This window comes from Mirounga angustirostris, unplaced genomic scaffold (genome assembly GCF_029215605.1).
Source record: "Mirounga angustirostris isolate CCGP_5_RB_7025 unplaced genomic scaffold, mMirAng1.0.hap1 SCAF_2, whole genome shotgun sequence".
NCBI classification, from domain to species: domain Eukaryota; kingdom Metazoa; phylum Chordata; class Mammalia; order Carnivora; family Phocidae; genus Mirounga; species Mirounga angustirostris.
This window is the reverse complement of record NW_026991710.1, coordinates 1,438,145-1,460,986: the sequence shown is the minus strand read 5'-3', so window position 1 is coordinate 1,460,986 and position 22,842 is coordinate 1,438,145. Positions and strand designations below refer to the sequence as shown.

General features: G+C 41.9%; 1 protein-coding gene across 4 annotated transcripts; it reads left to right on the top strand.

Annotated features, from left to right (window-relative positions):
• The first annotated feature begins 2,302 nt into the window (after window positions 1-2,302).
• On the top strand, window positions 2,303-20,821 carry HAUS3 (HAUS augmin like complex subunit 3). Of its 4 annotated transcripts, none has more exons than XM_064584140.1 (7): window positions 2,303-2,436; window positions 3,193-3,421; window positions 3,806-4,851; window positions 5,841-6,280; window positions 8,439-8,667; window positions 12,809-12,872; window positions 16,766-16,898. In XM_064584140.1, the coding sequence occupies exons 3-7, from the start codon at window positions 3,943-3,945 to the stop codon at window positions 16,792-16,794; spliced, it is 1,671 nt and encodes a 556-aa protein (XP_064440210.1). In that variant the 5' UTR covers window positions 2,303-2,436; window positions 3,193-3,421; window positions 3,806-3,942; the 3' UTR covers window positions 16,795-16,898. The 4 variants fall into 4 exon arrangements, 1 of the variants encoding a protein (XP_064440210.1); XR_010409229.1 differs by lacking the exon at window positions 12,809-12,872 and adding an exon at window positions 19,314-20,821 and having other exon boundaries at window positions 2,304-2,436; window positions 16,766-17,864; XR_010409231.1 differs by lacking the exon at window positions 12,809-12,872 and adding an exon at window positions 19,314-20,821 and having other exon boundaries at window positions 2,327-2,436; window positions 3,303-3,421; window positions 16,766-17,864.
• Window positions 20,822-22,842: the final 2,021 nt, after the last annotated feature.

Sequence of the window (22,842 nt, the reverse complement as noted above, 5' to 3'; positions counted from 1 at the left end):
CTTAACATCAGACTTCCGGTTAGACATATCTAAAAACATATTGTCCAGAACCTAAAATACTTTTTAGTATCAGCAGGAGAAAAAAGATTCCTATAGGAAGAAGAGAAAAAGCAATCAGCGAGCCCACTTGCGGCTCACAGGTGTGCGAGGAGGCCTGCCTCCTCATGGGCTTCCTCGCGGAAGGTTCATCTGTGGGTTCCCTTCATCTTTTGACTCTGTAAGGACCCCACTAAGACCCCGAACGATTTTGACTGGAGGAAAGAAACCTTGTCTTGGAAGTAAGTGTAACCTATTTGCTTCTTAAATCCCAAATGCAACCTGACCCTAATAAATCAAGTTTTCAAAGAAAGCTTCTGGGGGCTGCATGATTAAACCTGTCGTGTGTTGTTTGTACTCTGGGAGCTAAGAACATTGTGATTTCTACTTCATGTTTTTATGGCTTTTTTGGTCCCACAAACATCTTTCAAACAAATAACCACGGTCAGCAATTCAAAATCATACGGAGAATTTGTGGGCCCAGGAAATGACCCAGGAGTCTCGAGGAAATGTGGGATTCCAGAACAGCTCCCTATGCCTCATCCTCCTGTCCCTCACCCTCCTGTCCCACGGGGATCTTTCCAAAAAGCAGCCCCTTTTCTTTCTTCTCCTCTTTTCTAAGTTCCTCTTCTCAGTCTATAAACATCCCCAAGTTCCTCTCATCTGAAAACAAAACAAACCCAAACCCTCCCCCCACCCCACCCCACCCCACATTCCCACCCCCTCATCTTGTGTCATCCTGCTCCTCTCTCTCCCTCAGTCTTTGCCTCCTCAGCAAAACATCCTGAAGGCGCTGTCTGCACAGCTTCTACCACCCCCAGGGTCAGTGGCCAAGAGGAGTCCTCCTGGTCCATGGGCTCCAACCTTGCCTCCCCGCTCACCAGTCTCTTTCCTGGTCCAGTCCCAGCTTGTTTCAGGCGGGGTACCAATCTGTGAGTTTGTCCCCCTGTAATGTTTGCTTTTCAGATCATTTTAGGCTTTATTGTCACTTAGAAGAGGAAAATAAAAAAGGAAAACAAATGAAGGATTAATAAGAAGTATCTTTCCCTCAAGATGAATCCATGATTTCTGCTTTACACCATTCTTTTTTTTTGTCCCCTAAAAATATTAAGAAAAATTATCCAGAAAGACTTCTGCCCTTCCAATGTCCCATGAGACTAGTTCGTCTCCGACAAGCCACCTTCGGGTCATTTGATGCTGGGGGTGGAGGGAGAACCGACTTTGGAGTAAGGAGGGGTAGACGTGAGTCTGTAGAAGACCGGTGAGGGGTAAATGAGTCTGTCCGGTGGGGATACCGAGGGCAGCCCCGCAGGTGTGGCTGCTCTGGGCTGCCTTAGTGCAGCTGTCTCCCGCTCACGGACTGACCACCCATGTGCGGGGTCTGGCACCCTCCTTGGAAGGTGTTCCCTCTTGACTTACATACCTCTTCCACACATACCACGTGTGTTCCCATATTTTCAACTTTTTACAAGTTATATTTTGAGGGGCGCCTGGGTGGCTCAGTTGGTTAAGGGTCTGCCTTCTGCTCAGTCATGATCCCGGGGTGCCCAGGCCGAAACCCGCATCGGGCTCCCTGCTCAGCGAGGAGTCTGCTTCTCTCTCTGCCTCTCCCCATCCCCCCCGCTCGTGCTCTCTCTCTCTCTCTCAAATAAATGAATAAAATCTTTTTTTAATTATATTTTGAAAATGGGATTGTGGAGGAAGTCGGCTTTTGCTTAGCGGTCAGGTGAGGGCTTGGAATTGCGTGCTTTGCAAAACAACGTTCAACGCAAAATCTTGTAAAGCGAGTAATGACAGCTGAGCCTACAGACGCACCAGACGCTGCTCGGCTCGTTTTGGGTCCCGTAGTTCGTCCGCTCCCAAGACTTGTCGAAGGGACGCGCTCACTTAAACAGGTCCTGGCGGCGCAGAGCCCACCGGCCGGGCGGCCCCGGGCCGCGGCCAGGCGAGCTCCGGCGTGCTCCTGACCGCACCCGGCTTTCCCTAAAAACGGCCTCGTTAGAGGATGGGGGCCTGGGGAGCCGGAGGGCAGGACCGAGAGCCGACCTGAGCCGAGGAGCCCGTCCGGGCACAGCGCACCGCCGCAGGGCATAGGGCTCTAAGACCCGACCCGCTCCCAAGGCCCCCACCAGGCCTGGCGCACCCCGGCCCCGCCCCGCGGCGGGAGCCAACCAGCTCGCCCCCACCGGTTGACGTTCGGCCGGAGGGCGGACCGGCACCCTGCTCAGCTCCGCCCCAAAGTTCCTCCTCGCCACGCCCGCCTCCTCCGACACCACGCCTGCGCAGACGGCCAGGCCACGCCCTGTCTCTGCCCTCTGCGCGCGCAGCGCTCCCGTGAGGCAGTGCGAGGCGTGGAGCGCGGCGGCGGGCTTCTGAGGCGCGCGAACGGAGCTTCCAGAGGTGAATGGCGGCAGCCTCTCTTGGGGCTGTGGGAGCGGCGCCGGTCCCCCAGCTGCCTCTTCTAAGCAGGCACCCCTGGGGACTCCTTCCAGGCGCGCGAGTCGGGGTCCGCAGGGCTTGGGGCCACGGGCGAGGGCGAGGGCGGGGAGTGCGAGGGCAGGCGGGAGGTGGGCGTCAGCGGGGAGCGCGGCGCGGGTGAGTGAGGCGCCGTCCGGTCGGGGGCGGGGCGGGAGCTGGGCTGAAGCGGGTAGTCCGGGAGGGGAGCGGGGCGGGGCGGCGGGCGGGGGCGGGGCCTCGGCGGGGCGGGGCGCGGGCGGGGCCGCGGGTGAGTGGTCTCGCGCGGCTCCGGCGGGGGCGGGGCCGCTGCTGGTCCTGCGGGCGGCGGCGCGTGCCGTCGCGCCGCCGGTACGCGGGCGGTCGTCCCAGAGCTCCACGGAGTGCGCCGCGCGGGCCTGGCGTCTGTGCAGTTTGCCTTTAACGCTAGTTCGGCGGCTTTTGCGGGTGTGTGTGACTAACATGCGTCCGTGTCGCGCGTGTGTCTGTGCGGCCGGTCGCCGTCCGTGGAGCTCCCTCGGTGAGGTCATCGGGGGCGGTTCGGCGGTGCGTTGGTTGCAAAGGGGCGAATGCCGCCCGTGTTTTTACCACCGTTTGCTTAGTTCTTTGGCACTTGGGAAGTGGCGGGTGCTTGGGATTCGGGTTTCGGGGTTATTTTGCTTTAGTCTTTTGAAGCGTGGTTGACGCGCACCGTTGCATTAGTTTTGGGTGCACGGCGTAAGGACCGGACGCTATACCTTGCGAGATGGAACCGCATTAAGTCCTGACGCCATCACCGTACATCGTGGCCTTTTTCCCCCTTTGCTGAGGAGTTTTAAGATCAGTTTGAGAACGGTTCTTCAGTCTGAAGCCTGATGTTGCCTGCACTGGGTTGACCGTCTCTGGACATTGATTCCTGTGTGAATGGCGGATGCTGATTTGAGTCGCTGAGGTAAACATTTCGTTGACTCTTCCTCGAGGACATTTCGTATTTATTTCTCTTCTCTTACTTGGGAACTGGGTGCGGGGAAGAGGCTGCTTAGCCGCAGGCTGGCTTGGACTTGTTTAGATAAACTGAATGAAAGAACTGAGCTGCTTCGTAAGAGACCATGTATTTTTAATGACTGTCTTTGGAAAGATTTTCTTGCTAATTGGTTTTCATTATTTTTGCAGTGTTCTCAGTAATAGCCGAATTTGTTTATCTTCATCAGACATTTCAGCTATAACTACCTCTGGGTTAGATGGTTCCCAGATATTCTGTGATATTTATCAGTATCGTCCTTTTACAAATACAGTTACTTTACTTATGGTCTAATACCTGTTTTTCCTCCCCCAGGAGAAGTCAGATTCTAAAAATATTTTTTCCCTTCTCTGTGGACTTGACATAAAATTAGTTTTGTTTGTGTCTTGGGTTTATTTTCTAAATAGCAACATAAACCCGTATCTGTTACAAAGAAATTGGGTACTTAAACCATGAGTTGTGGAAAAGAGTTTGTGGAAACATTAAAAAAAATCAATTATCCCAAAGCTGATACTCTCAGTGGGGAAGATTTTGACTGGTTGTTTGAGACTGTTGAAGATGAATCATTTCTGAAGTGGTTTTGTGGGAATGTGAATGAACAGAATGTATTGTCTGAAGAAGAATTGGAAGCTTTTGGCATTCTTCAAACATCAGGCAAGCCTATCCTAGAAGGAGCAGCGTTGGATGAAGTTCTTAAAACCTGTAAAACTTCTGATTTGAAGACATGTATCTTGGATGACAAAGAGCTAGAGAAATTAGAGACTGAGGTTCAAACTCTGCAGAAGTTGAAGAACCTAAAAATTCAGCGACGTAATAAATGCCAGTTGATGGCTTCAGTAACAAGCCACAAATCTCTGAGGTTAAATGCTAAAGAAGAAGCGGCCACTAAAAGGCTGAAGCAGAGTCAAGGAATTCTAAATGCTATGAATACTAAGATAAATAATGAACTTCAGGCTCTTACTGATGGAGTTGCAAAATTGATGATGTTTTTCAAACATTCTAATTTGGATCAAGGGACAAATCCACTGGTGTTTTTATCTCAGTTTTCCTTGGAAAAATATCTAAGCCAGGAAGAGCAGAGCACAGCAGCATTAACTTTATATACCAAAAAACAGTTCTTTCCGGGTATACATGAAGTAGTTGAAAGTTCAAATGAAGAAAATTTTCAACTTTTAGATATACAAGCACCATCTATTTGTGATAGTCAGGAAGTCCTCGAGGAGAGATGGCTAGAGATGGCTAGGCTGCAGCTAGCTTACGTTTGTGCTCAACATGAGTTAATTCACTTGAAAGCAAGTAATTTGAGCATGAAGTCGAGTATACAGTGGGCAGAGGAGAATCTTCATAGCCTCACTAGCAAGGTAAACATGAGAAATGAGACTGGATTCGTACAGTAATTGTTGTTCATAATGGAAGATATGTTAATATTAAAATACTTTAGAAAGGGGGATGAAACAAGTACATTTGTAACATAATGTAACAAATGTAACATAAGTTACATTTTCTTATTTTCTGTTTATTTATTGCTTAGTTTTGATGTATTTCAGTGTTTCATACAAATAGATCTTCATATCAGTAGAGGGCAAAAATAGTAATTATAACCCAATCACATTAGCTAATTTTAAACAAAAGTACTTTTTCTGAAATTGAAATTCATGTTGGTTCGGACTCAGAAGACACTGAAATTCCCTCTTTTATGATGTATGGGTAAAGAGCTTTGTTGCTTTGTTACGGGTGTCCTGCCTTGTTTGGTGCTAATGAAGTCAGGGACCCAGTTCAGTGGACTGAAACCCTGATTTTTTTGTTGAGAATGTACAGATGTAGTGCCCATATCCATCTGCACTCTTGGAAAGCTTGCAGTCTTGGTAATATAACCACTATGTAATTGAGTGAAAATACAGCTGAAATTGAGTATCAGCACCAAGTGAGTTCATATAACTGACACAAACTTGGGAATAACATATGAGGTTCCTCACTCTTTGCAAGTGCTAAAATCAGCTGACAGACTAGGAGCATAGCTACTGGGACTATTTTAGTTTTAAGAAAAACTTAGAATAGTGTACATTTGCATTCAGTTAGTAGTGCACTAATGATTTTTATTAAGTAAGACAAGCATGACAAGGTGTCTGTTTTGGTAGCCATTATTGTATATATGTGGTAGTAATAGCGTTAAAATTTAGCAATTTACCCACGCTTTTCCTTTTTTAAACTGTGATTTTGGCTTTTGTTAACATGAAATTAGTTTTTATTAGCATGTTATCTGATAAACTAAAATGGGAAGTAAAAATAAGTTTAAAACTATTTCAACTTTATACTTACTGCTTTAAATGTAATTGCTTTTTCTGTGTAGGCTCTTGGCAAAGATAATTTGGATGCTAAAATTTCTAACTTGAATAGTGAGATTCTGAAACTTGAAGAACAAATCTCTCATATGAAAGATAAAAGTTTGCCTGCTGTGGTAAAAGAGAATGCCCAGTTATTGAATATGCCAGTTGTAAAGGGAGATTTTGATCTACAGATTGCTAAACAAGACTATTATACAGCAAGACAAGAGTTAGTTTTAAATCAGTTGATAAAGCAAAAGGCATCTTTTGAACTTCTACAATTATCATATGAAATTGAATTGAGAAAGCATTGGGACATATATCGTCAACTTGAAAATTTGGTTCAAGAGCTTAGTCAAAGTAATAGGATGCTCCACCAACGATTAGAAATGCTAACAGACCCATCAGTATCTCAGCAGATAAATCCAAGGAATACCATTGATACCAAGGACTTTTCTACTCATAGGTATGCATCTTTGTTTCTTTTCTTTTTTTTTTTTTTTAAAGATTTTATTTATTTATTTGAGACAGAATGAGAGAGAGAGAGAGCACATGAGAGGGGGGAGGGTCAGAGGCAGAAGCAGGCTCCCTGCCGAGCAGGGAGCCCGATGCGGGACTCGATCCAGGGACTCCAGGATCATGACCTGAGCCGAAGGCAGTCGCTTAACCAACTGAGCCACCCAGACGCCCTGCATCTTTGTTTCTTTAGTAATTGTTTTTTTTTTTTTTTGCTTTTGTAAAATACTGTAGAGAGTTTGAACTAATATTGTGGAAGTTTAAAACATTCTTTGCTCTCTGTTTTTGGCCTTCTGTTCTCTTCTTTCACTTTTCTTGCATATGACTCTTTCCTTTTGAATATCTTGCTCTCTTTTCCATTCATGTTAAATCTGGAAGTAGCTGTTTTAGAGCTGAGTTGGATGGGTTGGTGGAGTGAATATATACAAGGTCTTATTCACCTTTGGGCACCATTATTTAGATACTTTGAGATTGAGGCAGGAGTTTTAACTGCAGGGAGTTTGAATACATTTTGGTGTGTAGTTGGTATTGCTAGGCAGAGAACTGATTGCATTCAGAAAAGGTGTCGGCGGAGAGAGGGGAAAACGGACTTTGTTTCTTGTCAGGTGAATCAGCGAGAATGAATGCTTGCTCCCAACCTCTTCTGGATGTCTAAGCAATTGATGGTATAGGGATACTAAAATTGGAGGACTAAAGTAGTCAAAGGCCTCAAAAATCTGGATCCTGCTCCTGATTTTTCTCTAGTGCTAGAGGAAAATCACTAATCTTTTTGTTTTGTTTTGTTTTTTAAGGTTTTACTTATTTATTTGAGAGAGGGAGAGCGAGCACGAACAGGGCGAGGGGCAGAGGGAGAAAGCAGACTCCCTGCTGAGCAGGGAGCCCAATGTGGAGCCCTTTGTGGGGCTGTATCCCAGGACCAAAGGCAGACACTTAACCAACTGAGCCATGCAGGCGCCCCTCCTTTTTTTTGTCTTATTAATGAGGTGAGGGGCATGGAAAGGGTGACACTGACATCATGAGCTAAGAATGGTTCCCCCCTGAAATTGTGTAGTCATGTCCCACAAGAACAAAATTGGCAGCCTTGGACTTGAACCAGTTTTATGAACTCTGTTGCAAATTGTTAAAATAATTAAAAATATATATTTTTTTGAAATAGAAGAAAAAGGACAAACCCTTTTTGTCAGAAATGTGTAGAAAATGTTGCCTCACATTTTTCCATTTGTTCCAAAGGATTTTCTGCCATTAATATTTGAAGTGTTAAATTGGCCTCATAGCTCATTAGGAATTTAATTTGACAATCAAATATGGATAAGACTGGAGTAGCAAGTTTATTTCTGTAGCTCTTTATTGTTTACATTTCTTTTTACATTATTTTCAGTTTTTCTCTTTTAAATTCTCTACAATGCTGTAATGATAGGTATGTGACATGAAAAATGTAGTCTCAGAGGTTGACTTGACCCAGGTATCAAAAGACCGCCAGAACTTAGACCTGGGTCTTCTGTTTCGAGCTCGTTGCTATTTCTACTATAGCATACTTGTATTCTGTGAAAGAAATGTTTTCTTGGGCAGTATCTCTGAAACATACTTTGTTTGAAGTAGGATAATGGCAGTTAAAAGTCAAAAAATATATTTAAAACTTGGGGGATGAGAAAGTAGAAGCAGATACAGTAATTACAATATGTATTTCTGTAATGAGATAGTATTTTATTTTATTTTTCTTACATATATATTTTAAAGATTTTATTTATTTGAGAGAGAGAGCATGAGAGAGAGAGAGAGAGCATGAGCAGGGGGTGGGGGTAGAAGGAGAAGCAGACTCCCCGCTGAGCAAGGAGCCTGATATGGAACTGGATCCCAGGACCTTGGGATCATGACCTGAACTGAAGGCAGATGCTTAACCAACTGAGCCACCCAGGTGCCCTGTAATGAGAAAGTATTTTAGCTGGAATGTTTTTGGTTGCTTGATTTAGCAGCAGATTAATTTTTTTCCAGGTTAATATTTTTAATCTGTTATATATCCCCAAAGATGCCCAATAAAGTGAATTATAATTCTGAAAATTGTACTGATTTGAGAATTTTCTCCTGTAATTTTTATTTTCACATTTTAGGCTTTATCAACTTTTAGAAGGAGAGAATAAGAAAAAAGAATTATTTATAACCCATGGAAACCTGGAGGAAGTGGCTGAGAAATTAAAAAAGGATGTTTCTTTAGTACAAGATCAGTTGGCAGTATCTACTCAAGAACATTCTTTCTTTCTGTCGAAACTGAATAATGATGTGGACATGCTTTGTGATACTTTGTATCAAGGAGGAAATCAGCTTTTGCTTAGTGATCAGGTGAGTGCTCGCCACAGTAACTGAAAATGCTGTAAAAAAATGTTTTTTGTAAAAGATAATAAAATGTTAACACGAGGAAAACACTATTCCAAATCCTATTGTCCTACTATAAAATTTATTTTTTTATATCTTAGTTTTTGTTCACATATAAATATATTTTTCAGATGGTTTTGATCAATGTCAACAGAATTTTAAGAACTTACAAAATATTTCAGACAAAAAAGGATATGTAATGTTTACACTAAGAATTTAAAGAAAAATCAAACCACCCCTGTATTTTACCTGTCTCAGCAAATAGAGGGCTATTATCTTTAAAGTGTTCTGTGACAGCTTGCTTCTACTAACAGCATTTCCCTTCCTTCATCAAGGAGAACTACACTTAATTTTATTGTTTGCTTGCCTTTATTTATATTTTTATTACACGTATATATTCTTAGATTGTATATATATATTTTTAATTTTATTTATTTGAGAGAGAGAGAGAGTGAGCACGGGCACGAGTGGGGGTAGGGGCAGAGGGACAAGCAGACACCCTGCTGAACAGGGAGCCTGGGCATGGGGCTTGATCCCAGGACCCTGGGATCACGACCCGAGCCAAAGTCAGACACTTAACTGATTGAGCCACCAGATGCCTCGCTAGACTGTATATTGTCCAGTTTATATGTTTTTGAAGTTTATGTATGTGGTTTCTTACATATATTTTTTACTAACTTGCTTGTTAATATTAAGATACTGAGATTCATCCATGTTGCCATATGTAAAGCTCTAGTTCATTTATAGTTTTCTTTCTGTTTTCGGTTCTTTTTTTTACTTATTTATTTGAGAGAGAGCGAGAGCACGCGCACACAGCGGGGAGAGGGAGAGGGAGAGAATCTCAAGCAGACTCTGGCTGAGCTCGGAGCCCAGCTTGGGGCTCGATCTCACAACCCATGAGATCATGGCTTGAGCCGAAATCATGAGTCCAACGCTTAACCAGCTGAGCCACCCAGGCACCCCTATGGTTTTCTCTTTTATATCGTTAGTATTCCATTTTATGAAATCCCACGGTTTAATTATCTGTTATGTTGACAGACATCTAAGTTACTTTCAGTTTTTGCTCTTGTGGATTATCTTGCTGTGGATGGTCTTGCTGTATGTCTCACAGCTGCTCATGTGTGTGCACATGCACACTCTCAGTGAGGAGTAGAATTGCTGTATCACAGGTTCAGTTTTCAGGATACATCAAATTGTTTTCCAAAGTGGTTGTACCATATTACATCAGCAGTGTCAAAGAGATCCTGTTTATCCATATCCATTTCATCATATAACGTTCTCTGATTTATAAATTTTTCTCAATCTGGGGATATAAAATAGCATCTGATATAGGTTGTAATTTCCATTTCCCTGATTTGTTTACTGGGCATTCATCTTTTTCTGAGAATTCCTTGTTCATCTCCTGTGCCTGTTTTTTTGTTTTTTTAAAGGTATATTTATTTGAGAGAGAGAGGGAGTGCTTGCTGGCATGGTTTAGGCTGGGGGCGTGGGTAGGGACAGAGGAGTCTTAAGTAGAATCTGTGCTGAGCACAGAGCCCTCACAGCCCTGAGATCACGACCTGAGCCAAACCCAAGAATCAGCGGCCTGATCTCAGGGTCGTGAGATTGAGGCCCAGGTTGGGCTCTGTGCTCACTGTAGGGTCTGCTTGAGAGTCTCTCTCCCTTTCCCTCTGCCCCTCCCCCCACTCATGCATGCATGCTCTCTCTCTAAAATAAATACCTAAAATCTTTAAAAAATTCATTTGTAGGAGTTTATATATTTCAAGTGGCAATTCTTTGTCAGTTTTTTTTTTTTTTTAAAGATTTTATTGACAGACACAGCGAGAGAGGGAACACAAGCAGGGGGAGTGTGAGAGGGAGAAGCAGGCTTCCCGCTGAGCAAGGAGCCCGATGCGGGGCTCGATCCCAGGACCCCGGGATCATGACCTGAGCCGAAGGCAGACGCTTAACGACTGAGCCACCCAGGCGCCCCTCGGTTTTGTGTGTTATATATATTCACTCTCTATTTGTAGCTTGTCTTTTTTACTTTCTTTGTTTTCAGATTTTTTTTAGCATTTTAATTTTTATGTAGTTTATTATTATTATTATTTTCTTTTCTTTTCTTTAAAGATTTTATTTGCGAGAGAGAGAATGAGAGACAGAGAGCATGAGAAGGAGGAGGGTCAGAGGGAGAAGCAGACTCCCTGCTGAGCAGGAAGCCTGATGTGGGACTCGATCAAGTGTGCCTTTCCACAGGCTTGCCTGCTTTTTCTTTTCTTTTTTTTTTTAATTTTATTTATTTATTTATTTATTTATTTATTTATTTATTTATTTGAGAGTGAGCGGGAGAGAAACAGCATGAGAGGGGAGAGGGTCAGAGGGAGAAGCAGGCTCCCCGCTGAGCCGGGAGCCCGATGTGGGACAAAAGTACATTCATATATTGTGCAACCATGACCACTATACATTTCCAGAGTTTTTTCACCATCCCAAATAGAAACATTAAACAATAAACAGTAATTTTTCTCTCCTTCCTCCCCAGCCCCTGATAACTTCCTTTATTTATTATTTATTTATTTATTTATTTATTTATTTATTTATTTATTTATTTGACAGAAATAGAGATAGCGAGAGCAGGAACACAAGCTGGGGGAGTGGGAGAGGGAGAAGCAGGCTTCCAGAGGAGCAGGAAGCCCGATGCGGGGCTCGATCCCAGGACCCTAGGATCATGACCTGAGCCGAAGGCAGACACTTAATGACTGAGCCACCCAGGCGCCCCGCCCCTGATAACTTCTATTCCACTTTCTGTCTCAGTGAATTTGCCTACTCTAGGTACCTAATATAAGTGAAATCCTACAACATTTGTATGATTAAGTTTTATCCATGTTGTAGTATGTGTCAGAGTTTTATTCCTTTTTATGGCTGAGTAATACCCCGTTGTGTGCATGTAGTACATTTTGTTTATCTGTTTGTCTGTTGATGGTCACTTGGGTTCTTTCCACCTTTTGGCTGTTGTGAATAATGCTGCTGTGAACATTGGTGTACAGGTATCCGAGTCCCTGTTTTTGTTTCTCTTGGGTATATACCTAGGAGCGGAATTGCTGGGTCATGTGGTAATTCTGTGTTTAACTTTCTGAGGAACTGCCTGACTTACACGGCAGCTACACCATTTTGTATTCTCACCTGCAGTGCACAGGGTTCCAGTTTCTCCATATCCTTGCCTACACTTGTCATTTTCCTTTTTTAAAAAATATATAATCGCCATCCTAACTAATAGCCTGAATTGATTATGATTTTTTTTAAATCTATTACTGATTTTGTCTCCTAGATCTACTAATTTTATAAAAACCTCCTATGATGGCAGCTTTGAAGCTCTATTAGTTTTTTCTTTATACTTGAGTCTATTTTATAAGTTACAGTTAGTTGACCCTTGTACAGCGTGGGTTTGAACTGCATCTGTCCACTTGTATGCAAACTTTCTTCAAAAAATAAATACAGTGCAGTACTATAAATGTATTTTCTCATGATTTTCTTAACATTTTCTTTTTTCTAGCTTTATTATAAGATTATAGTATATAATACACATAACATATGATATACGGAATATATGTTTATCAGCTGTATGTCAACAGTAGGCTACCAGTAGTTAAGTTTTGGGGAAGTCAAAATTTATACACAAATTTTCGACTCCACAGGAAGCCGATGCCCTAAACCTTCCCCCTGACTCCCGCGTTGTTCAAGGTTCAGCTGTATATCTGAGTTTCAAATTGTGGTGAATAATCCTGGTGGTTTGAATTGCAGTGAATTAAACTATTTAGTATTACATAATGATCTTCTCTATTCTTACTGTGCTTCTTGTCTTAACAGTGTTTTTTCTAATATTAATATTTCTATGCCCTCTTTCTTTTGGCTAGTATTTGAAGGTATATGTTTTTCACCTTTACTTACACATCTTTTTTATTCTTCCTTTTTACTTAGCAGTATGAAATAAACATTTTCACTCTGAATAATTTTAATTATTAATGCTACAGTAATTTCTGTAACCAGTCCACCATTGTTGAATATTTTTTGATAGTCTTCATTTTTTTTTTTTTTTGCTCTTGAGTGATATCATGTACATCCTGTGTTACAGCTTTTTGTTGTTAAATACTTTAATTTGGATGAATTCTTGGAAGTAGGACTATTGGGTTTCTTAGGTATGTACCTTTTTTTTTTTTGGTCTTTGATGCTGTCATCTTGCTTTTCCAAGAGTCACACCTATTTTCATTGCTACCAGCACGATTTAAATGTCTCCTAGACACCATCGATCATACGGTACACCATCATTTTGTGAATTGCTATAAAAAACCTTCTCTGTTAAATTGGCATGATTTTTTTTTTAAGATTTTATTTATTGGAGAGAGAGAGCGCATGAGAGAAAGCTAGAGAGAGCACTAGCAGGGGAAGGGGCAGAGGGAGAAGCAGGCTCCCCACTGAGCAGGGAGCCAGACGCGGGACTTGATCCTAGGACCCGGGGTGAGATCACTACCTGAGCTGAAGGCAGAGGCCTAACCCACTGAGGCACCCAGGCGCCCCAGCACAGTACTTTCTTATTTAAATTTTTATTGAATACTTACCAGAAGATATCTTTTAGGTACAGACAGATTTTTATTATATCACTCTTGCATATACACCTTAAATGAAATATACACAGTTAAAATCATTAGGGTATTTCAAAGCTTCACACTTAACATGAAGTTCTTCTTTTTTAAGACTTCATTTATTTGACAGAGAGCACAAGCAGAGGGAGCGGCAGGCAGAGAGAGGGAGAAGCAGACTCCCCACTGAGCAGAGAGCCCAATGCAGGGCTCGATCCCAGGGTCCCAGGATCATGACCTGAGCCGAGGGCAGACGCCCAACCACTGAGCCACCCAGGCGCCCCTTCTGTGTTATTTTTTGACTCAAAATTGTTGTCTTTATTTTTCTACACTATGGAGAATGTTGGTGATAGCAAAAAAAAACTAATAGCCCAATTAAAAAATGGGCTAAAGACTTGAATAGACTTTTCTCCAAAGAAGACATACAAATGGCCAACAGGTATATGGATAGTTGCTCAGTGTCACTCATCATCAGGGAGATGCACATCAAAACCACAATGAGATATCTCCTTACACCTGTTAGAGTGGCTAGTAGCAAAAAAGCAAAATCAGGGGCACCTGGGTAGTTCAGTCTGTTAAGTGTCTGACTCTTGGTTTCGGTTCAGGTCATGATCTCATGGGTCCTGGGATCAAACCCTGGGTCTGCATCAGGCTCTGCACTTAGCAGAGAATCTGCTTGAGGATTCTCTCCTGCCCTCCCCCAACTCACATGCTTATGCATGTGCATGCACTTTGTCTCTCTCAAATAAATCTTAAAAAGCAAAAAAAGTGTTGGTGAGAATGTGGAGAGATTGGAACCCTTGTACCCTGCTGGTGGAAGTCCAAAATGGTGCAGCCGCTGTGGAAAACAGTATGGAGTTTTCTCAAAAAAATTAATGATCCATATGATCCAGTAATTCCACTTCTGGGTATTTAAACAAAAGAATTTAAATCAGGATCTTGAAGAATTATTAACACTCCTACATCCATTGGAACTATTCCTAATAGCCAAATTATGGAAACAATGTCTGCCAGTGGAAGAATGGATAAAGAAGATGTGATGTATACACACAAAGTATTATTTAGCCTTAATAAAAAGAAATCCTGTAATATGCGACAACATGGATGAACCTTGAGGAAATTATGCTGAGTGCAATAAACCAGTCACAAGGACAAATAATGTATGATTCCACTTACAGAGATTATCTAAAATAGTCAAACTCAGAGACAGAGGATAGAATGGTGGTTAGCAGGGATTGGAGAGGGGGGGAATTGGGTTAATCAACAGGTACAAAGTTTGTCATGTAAGGCACATACATTTTAGAGATAGGCTGTACAACGTTGTACCTGTAGTTAACAGTACTCTGCTGTACTCTTAAAAATCTGTTGGTGGGGGGCGCCTGGGTGGCTCAGTCGTTAAGCATCTGCCTTCGGCTCAGGTCGTGATCCCAGAGTCCTGGGATCGAGCCCCGCATCGGGTTCCCTGCTCAGCAGGAAACCTGCTTCTCCCTCTCCCCCTCCCCCTGCTTGTGTTCCCTCTCTCGCTGTGTCTCTGTCAAATAAATAAAATCTTTAAAAAAAAAAATCTGTTAAGGGGGAGATCTCATGTTAAGTGTTCTTATCACAGTAAAAAAATTTTTTTAATGTTGGTGATAAAGCATTTCTTATGAGTGGCTAATAATAATTACATGATGCTCTCAATTATAAAATGGTATGGGTTTCAGATACTTTAAAATGTGAAGGATTGCATCCTAGAATCACTAAAGTATGGTGATTTCACTATAATCTTACTGGGTGTAATTATTTAATGTTTTTTCCTAACCCAGTGAAATATAAAAGTGCCATATGTATAAACTTTAGTTTTCATTTTTGTTGCTAGTAACAGAAGGATATTTTTCAGTATCTGTGGGAATATTATTTTAGCAACTATTAAGATCTTTAGTACTGAAATTGAAGGTGAGATTATAGTTTCTCATTCAAGTTTACCAAGTTTTCCTCAAGAGAAAACCAATTAATGTATTACTTGATTTTGTCAAAGTGTAATTGAAGAAGTACTGCTCTCTGGAACTGGCATTTATGACAGGTGTAAAGCAGTCATTCTTGAACTTATTAGAATCACCAGCGAGCCTGTTGGAGTTTGAGTAATTTAGTGTGCAGTAGGGTACAGGAGTATGTGTTCATAACAAGTACCCCAGGTGATTATCATGCTCATGGACCATGCTGAGAAGGTGCAGAAGGTTGAGATAAAGCTATAGATTTTCTCTTTGGTGATAGTGGCTGGAAATTTACAGAAGTAGAATACTTGATTAAAAACCCATGGAAACTTGTTAATAAACAGCTTTTAATGTTAGGAAGTGAGGCATTTCATTTTGTTACATGTGAAGGGCTGGCATATCTAGGTTCTTTTTCTTTTTTTAAAGATTTTATTCATTTGAGACAGAGAGAGCATGAACATGGGGGAGAGGGAGAAGCAGATTCCCTGCTGAGCAGGGAGCCTGACGAGGGGCTAGATCCCAGGACCCAGAGATCATGACCTGAGCTGAAGGTAGACGCCTAACCATCTGAGCCACCCAGGCATTTCCCCCCCCCCTTTTTTTTTTGATTTTATTTATTTGAGAGAAAGAGGGAGAGCAAGCACAAGCCGGGGCAGATGGAGAGGGAGAAGCAGTGGCGTGTCTAGGTTCTTGAGCAGGAGGATTACATGGTAAGTTGGGATTGTTGAATGTCATATGTAATTCTATTTTCTGTAACACTGTGAAAAAAGAAAAATGGAGATTTCTGTTGAGGTGATTCTTTTTTATTGGTAATTGCTTCATTTCAAGGCTTTCTCAGTACCACTCAGACCGAGATTAGGCTAAAACAAGGTTTGATCAATTAAGTGGAATATAAGCTCCATAAAGGAGATGGTGTTCTTGTATCTGTAGTCTCTAAAACAGTGCTTGGCATATGGTAGACATTTAGTAATATTTGTTGAATGTATGAATATACATTATAGTTTATATATCAGGTACTCTTTAGGAAGTAACAGTTTGCTTTGAATCCCTTAAAATTATCTATTGAAAGCTGTTGCAATTGACTTTACATAGAATTTATATTAAACCTACTGTGGATTTTTAATTGAGGTTCATTTATCATTAAAATCGTGGGAATAATTACATCATTTGGATTTTTTTTTTAAGATTTTATTTATTTGAGAGAGGGAGGGAGCACAAGCAGGGAGGAGGGGTAGAGGGAGAGGGAGAAGCAGACTCCCTGCTGAGCAGGGAACCTGACTCAGGGCTTCATCCCAGGACCCCCCCGCCTCTCCCCCCCACCTTCGGCTCATGACCTGAGCCGAAGGCAGATGCTTAACCGACTGAGCCACCCAGGCACCCCTATCGTTTGGATTCTTTGCGTGTAAATTACATCTTAAATTTATAATTACTATTACAAATAGAGCTTTTATAGTAAAAGCATTTTTCTTTTTCTTTTAGGAGTTAACAGAGCAGTTTCATCAAGTTGAATCCCAACTGAATAAGCTAAATCATCTTCTTACTGATATTCTTGCTGATGTGAAGACAAAAAGAAAAATTTTGGCATCTAATAAACTGCATCAAATGGAAAGAGAATTATATGTATATTTTTTAAAAGATGAAGATTATCTGAAAGATATTGTGGAGAATTTAGAAAACCAATCAAAGATTAAGGCTGTTGGTCTTGAAGATTGAAAATTACTAAAAACTGAGTACTACATATGCTGTTTTAATATTTTATATATTAGGAAAATATAGCTAATAAACCCTACTAAAATTTTAAATTTGAGGCCTATGGAACATTTCATTTAATTAATTCAAGTATTACATTGGTTTGTTTTTTCTTTATATAGTATGTTCAAAGTACTACCAGTGCTTTTTATGAATTAACCATTTGCTTGGTGGCACTTAGTTCAGGTAATCTTTTACTTACAGGGAAAAAGCATTATATAATGCAAATATTTCTTAATAGAATTAGTTCTAGCTCTCCTTTACTGTTTTTTTTTAGAAATAGAAATTTTCTGCTGTTAAATATTTTAAACTTTTGTAGAACTTTGAATCAGCATTGTTAAACCTGTGGACCCTAGTATACGGAATAGCCAAGTCCCCTCATGTTTGGGTATAAAGTAAAACTCAGCCACTCAAACTGTGTAATTCCCTTAATTCCCTGCTATAGACTTTGAGACTCTCCTCCTGTTTGCGTCCCAAAAAATGTCAGGTGTCCTTTGACCGTTGTTCATTTTAGCAGCTGGGTCCTGGGGGCTCAAAATTTCTGCAGGACAGATCTTAGCGGTATTTGGACTTCACTGTGACTTACACATTTTGGAAGGCAGCTGTGCTCACCACTCTACCACCAACGCCGGCTACTTACACATTTTTTTTTTTTTAAGATTTTATTTATTTGACAGAGACACAGCAAGAGAGGGAACACAAGCAGGGGGAGTAGAAGAGGGAGAAGCAGGCTTCCCGCGGAGCAGGGAGCCCAATGCGGGGCTCGATCCCAGGACTCTGGGATCATGACCCAAGCCGAAGGCAGACGCTCAACGACTGAGCCACCCAGGTGCCCCTACGTACACATTTTGAAAATACCGTACAAGTGGTTTCTCAGAGGATGTATAATGCTATTTTAATCAGTTTCTCTGGAGTGAAAATACTTAAGTGTTAGATTGTATTAGTTGGGATACAGATGTATTCTTTGGACAATTAGAAATTATTTTGAACGGTATGAAATCATTTGAAGTAGCTTATTTATCAGTTGTGACATCAAATGCTTCTTGAGTGCTTGATTTATGTGTGGCCTGTGGTATATATTATGTAACCTTTATAGAGGAAGAAGATAGAGCGATTACCTTCAAGAATATTCCTAAAAAAAAAAAAAAAGAATATTCCTGTTCCAGAATATCTTGCCTTTTTAATATGGAATGCCAGTCTAAAAGCCATGCATTTTAGGTGGTCCTTGTGGAATTCTTTAGCTATAATCATCAGAACGTGGGTATGCTTAGGTGATAGATAAGTCTTGATAATTTTTTTTTTAAAAGATTTTATTTATTTATTTGAGAGAGACTGAGAGAGAGAGAGCATGGGGGGGGGTCAGAGGGAGAAGCAGACCCCCCGCCGAGCAGGGAGCCCGATGCAGGACTCGATCCTGGGACTCCAGGATCACGACCTGAGCTGAAGGCAGTCGCTTAACCGACTGAGCCACCCAGGCGCCCCTGGTCTTGATAATTTTTATAATCTGTTGAACGAAAATATCTTACCAATTATAGTATTTGTACCTTATTTAAAAATTTATATTTATTAAGTAGATCTAAATGTGCACGAAAAATTTGTAACAAATTTTGTCCTAAGATTTTGGTATTAGCTCCTCATGGGTGACTTTTGTTCCTTTTTAAATTTTTTTTTCCCATTATCCAGTGGAATAGAAAATTTATTTCAGATTTTTCTTTTATCCAGTAGTGTGGAAAAATATGTCACCGGTTTCCTGGCTTATGGAAAGCAAATTCTATTTAGATTTGTACCAAATATGATAGATGTATGACCAGCTACTTGATGATTTGTACTGTCACTTCCAGACCTTTACCCACTCAGCCCAGGGGCCAGGAGAGCTGAGCAGTATGCATGAAAGGATGTCAGGTTTTGTGTCTATCATAATTACCCAAGTCCATTAAAAATAATTTTCTGTAATTAGGTTTGTATATTTGAAGATTTTAACAGCCATTGGTTTCAGACCTCAGAAAGTATTTGAATAGATTGCTCACTTCAAAATTGGTTAGCTAGAAACGTGTTCTTTGTTCCCTGTTTACCAGGATATTCCAGTTGAGCCTCTAAGCATCCTGCTCGCTTCTCACTATTGAATCGGTAATTAGGGAGGCAACTGCTACCTATTTTCTGTGGTCATTAATAGAGTAGTTTGTATGAATGCCTCTGGCTGTAACATTTTCAAATCACGTGTTTCTTATTTTGAAGTCTGAAGATTAATATGTGGATGTTATGTTTATCTTATGTTTAGGATTTGTGGAAATGGCAAATTACGAGGCATTTGTGGGCTTTGATCTCTGTAATTATAGGAGATTATGTCAGCTGTGCAGTCACGTGATCCAGTGAAGTCTGAGAATTGGAGAGGGAGTGAAAAGAGTGAGTAATTTTCATAAACATCTATCTTTTGTTACCTTGAACGTTAATTATTTCTTAAGGTTTGACAATGAAACGGAATTATTCTCAGGAACCTTCTGTTGCGTAGGGAGGTTCGTGCTGCAGACAAATGGAGTCCGGCTCCCCTTGCTTTATTCTCGTTCAGTGGTGACTGAGCTTCTGCTCACTAGATTGCACATTCCCTCGGCCCTTACTGCTTTAAAATGTAACACTTCCTCGTTCCAGGCATTCTGTCAGAGAGTCCCTGAGAATCTGCCTCAACTGTTTAAGTAACCTCAGAGAGCTGGGCGCTCTCACCGTGCCCCTCGCTTCGGCCTGAGCCCTTGGGTCTTTGGACACACAGGGACGTAGTACCTGTTTGCTGTGTGTGGGGGATGGGAGAAGGGTGTTTGACACTGTGTGTCTTAGCTGCCGAGAGCTATGAGCTCTCAGGTGTGTGTGTGTGTGACGTGATGTCACGCAGCAGCGGTGGCGTGGGCACACAAGTGTGACTGAGACATTCGGAACACCGGTTCTTTGTTTCACTAGCACAGCAGTTGTTGTTGTTTGTGTCTTAATATTTAAGTCTGGGCTAACTGTCGTTCTTTTCTATAGAGTAAGTTATACGTGAGAGGTCATTGTGACGAAGTAATTGAGAGCATTGACAAATAGTGCAAAAGCTATGTAAGTGCAGTTCTTGATGAAGATACGGTAGCACCACACGTTTCGATCTGCTCATATTTAGGCATCTGTTGCTCATGAGCCTCATTACAGAAAGTTGCTGATAAATGAACTGCTAGGAAGTTTTGTGTATGGACCACAGACCTAGAAGTTGATAATGTTTTGGGGAATGAGGGGTGGATAGTAAAGAAAATAAATATTTAAACGTCAAAGAGCTTTCTCCTTCATTCTGGATACTTTCTGAAATAGCAGTGTGCACTTGACAGAAGTGGAAATGTACTTCCCTTTAAAAACTTGATAGGAATAAAAAAATACTGATAGGAATAGTGAAATGCCTCTGGTAGCTTCAATGTGAGTCTTGAGAAAGATTTATGGCCATCAGCCCATCGTGTGAACTCTTTTGTCATGCTCTTCAAATACTCTGTAAAATTCTAGTTTTGTTTTTTTTTTTTTAAGATTTTATTTATTTATCTGACAGAGACACAGCGAGAAAGGGAACACAAGCAGGGGGAGTGGGAGAGGGAGAAGCAGGCTTCCCGCGGAGCAGGGAGCCGGATGTGGGGCTCGATCCCAGGACCCTGGGATCATGACCTGAGCCGAAGGCAGACGCTTAACGACTGAGCCACCCAGGCGCCCCCAAAATCTAGTTTTCATAAATTTATTGAGAGGTAATGGGAAAAGATAATATTTTTCTGTCAAGTGTTACTGGATTTGGAAAAATAGTGGAATTTTCACAAAGATTCTGTATTGTCTGTTGCTGCAGAGCACTGTTACTGCAAACTTAGTGACTTAAAAAAGGCACATTTGTTATGTCCCAGTTTCTATGGGTCAGGAGTCTGGGCACAACTTGGCTTCATCTTTTGCTGGGCTACAATGCGGACGTGTGAGCCAGGGCTCGGGTCTCATCTGAAGCCCGAATGGGGAGGTATTTGCTTCCAGTTCACAGGGTTGTTGGCAGATTCATTCCTTGTAGGCTCTTGGGCCCAGAGCCTCCCAGGCTCTTGGCTGTAACACACCCTCTGTTCCTTTCCACGTGGTTCTCCTGAGGCGCAGCTTTACATGATGGCAGCTTTTCCTCTGGCAAGACTGACATCATAGTCTTCTGCAACGTGATTGCGAACATCCTGTCACTGTTGCTGAACTCTGGGTGAGGAGTGAGCCAGTAAATTCCACCTGCACTCAAGGGTGTGAGTACTAGGAGGCAGGAGTCCTGGGATCACCCTGGAGTCTGTCTGCTGCAGAGTCCCACCAGTTTTAGTTCTTATTTCATACAGATTTGATTAAGTTGGGTGTCTGGTGGATTATTGATGCACGATGCTGGACCTAAGATCTGGTTGCTTCCTGGACTCTAGTTATATGCTGAGCTGTTACTGTGTCAGACCCTATCTCTTATAAGGGAAATACTGTAAATCCACATTTCATTTCTAAAGCCCATTTTGTACTAAATACAAAAATTGAATTCCTAAATCAATGGAATAACTACAAATATTTGATATTACAAACAAGTAAAACCAAACAACATTAGTGTTACATGTCACTTCGGGGTCTAGGTGTCTTATGTGCTGGGCTGAGGGATGTCAAGATGCACACCCAGTAAGGGATGGACTTTGTATGTCGTCTTGCTGCAAGATTAATTGTTTAAAAACCCTCTGCTGCGAAAACACAAAATTATGCAAAAACTTAAACTACAGTTTAACGAATGAAGATAAAGAGGACATCCGTGTCATTGCATTCAGAACCTCGAAGTTTCCTTCTCAGTTAAAACTCTCTCCCTGCTCAAGGTGGGCATCGTCCTGACTTGTGGTAGTCTCCTCTCCTTCCTGACCACAGGCATTTTGTGTTGCTCCAGAGGCCTCTTGGAGCAGAGATTATAAACTTACGCTGCACCAAAGTGTATCCTTCCCTTCGGACTACATGGCGCACTCTCCTTCAGTTGGGTGTGACCCGGGTTCCTGTCAGTGGGATGTGCACTCAAGTGGCGTGTGCCATTTCCAGGGCAGGCCTCTTTCCTTCCCTCCAGTAGGAACCCTCCTTTCGAACTCTGCAAATGAAAACAGTGTCCTAGAGGATTGTACGACGTGTTGGAAGCACCCCAGTCCTGGAGAGGCTGCATGAAGCATGTCCCGCCACTTGAGAACATGAAAGAGAAATAAACTTTGTTCTTCAAGCTGTTGTCTTGTTGGGTCTTTTGTGACTGTAGCTTAGCTTTGTACCTTAACCCATACACCTTTAAACTAGATTGAAAAGTGGGTTCATCTGACTTAAATTTTCGTTGTCATTTGATGGTTCAGTAATGCTGTTGAAAGCCTTGGGTAGGGGCGCCTGGGTGGCTCAGATGGTTAAGCGTCTGCCTTCGGCTCAGGTCATGATCCTGGAGTCCCAGGATCGAGTCCCGCATCGGGCTCCCTGCTCGGCGGGGAGTCTGCTTCTCCTCCCTCTGACCCTCCTCCCTCTCCTGCTCTCTGTCTCTCGTTCTCTCTCTCTCAAATAAATAAATAAAATCTTAAAAAAAAAAAAAAAAAAGAAAGCCTTGGGTAAATACTGATGGAGAAGGAGTTTGCAGGGTGCAGACTTATGGCTGTGTATAGGGTTATGCATAGGAGTCAGCACGTGTTATTAGAAGATACCTGTTTTGTCTGAGTAGCTATAGGAATCAAATAACTTTCTAGTACACATTTGTCCAGATTATTTTTCATTTTAACAATTTAGATGTGAATGTGGTTTTC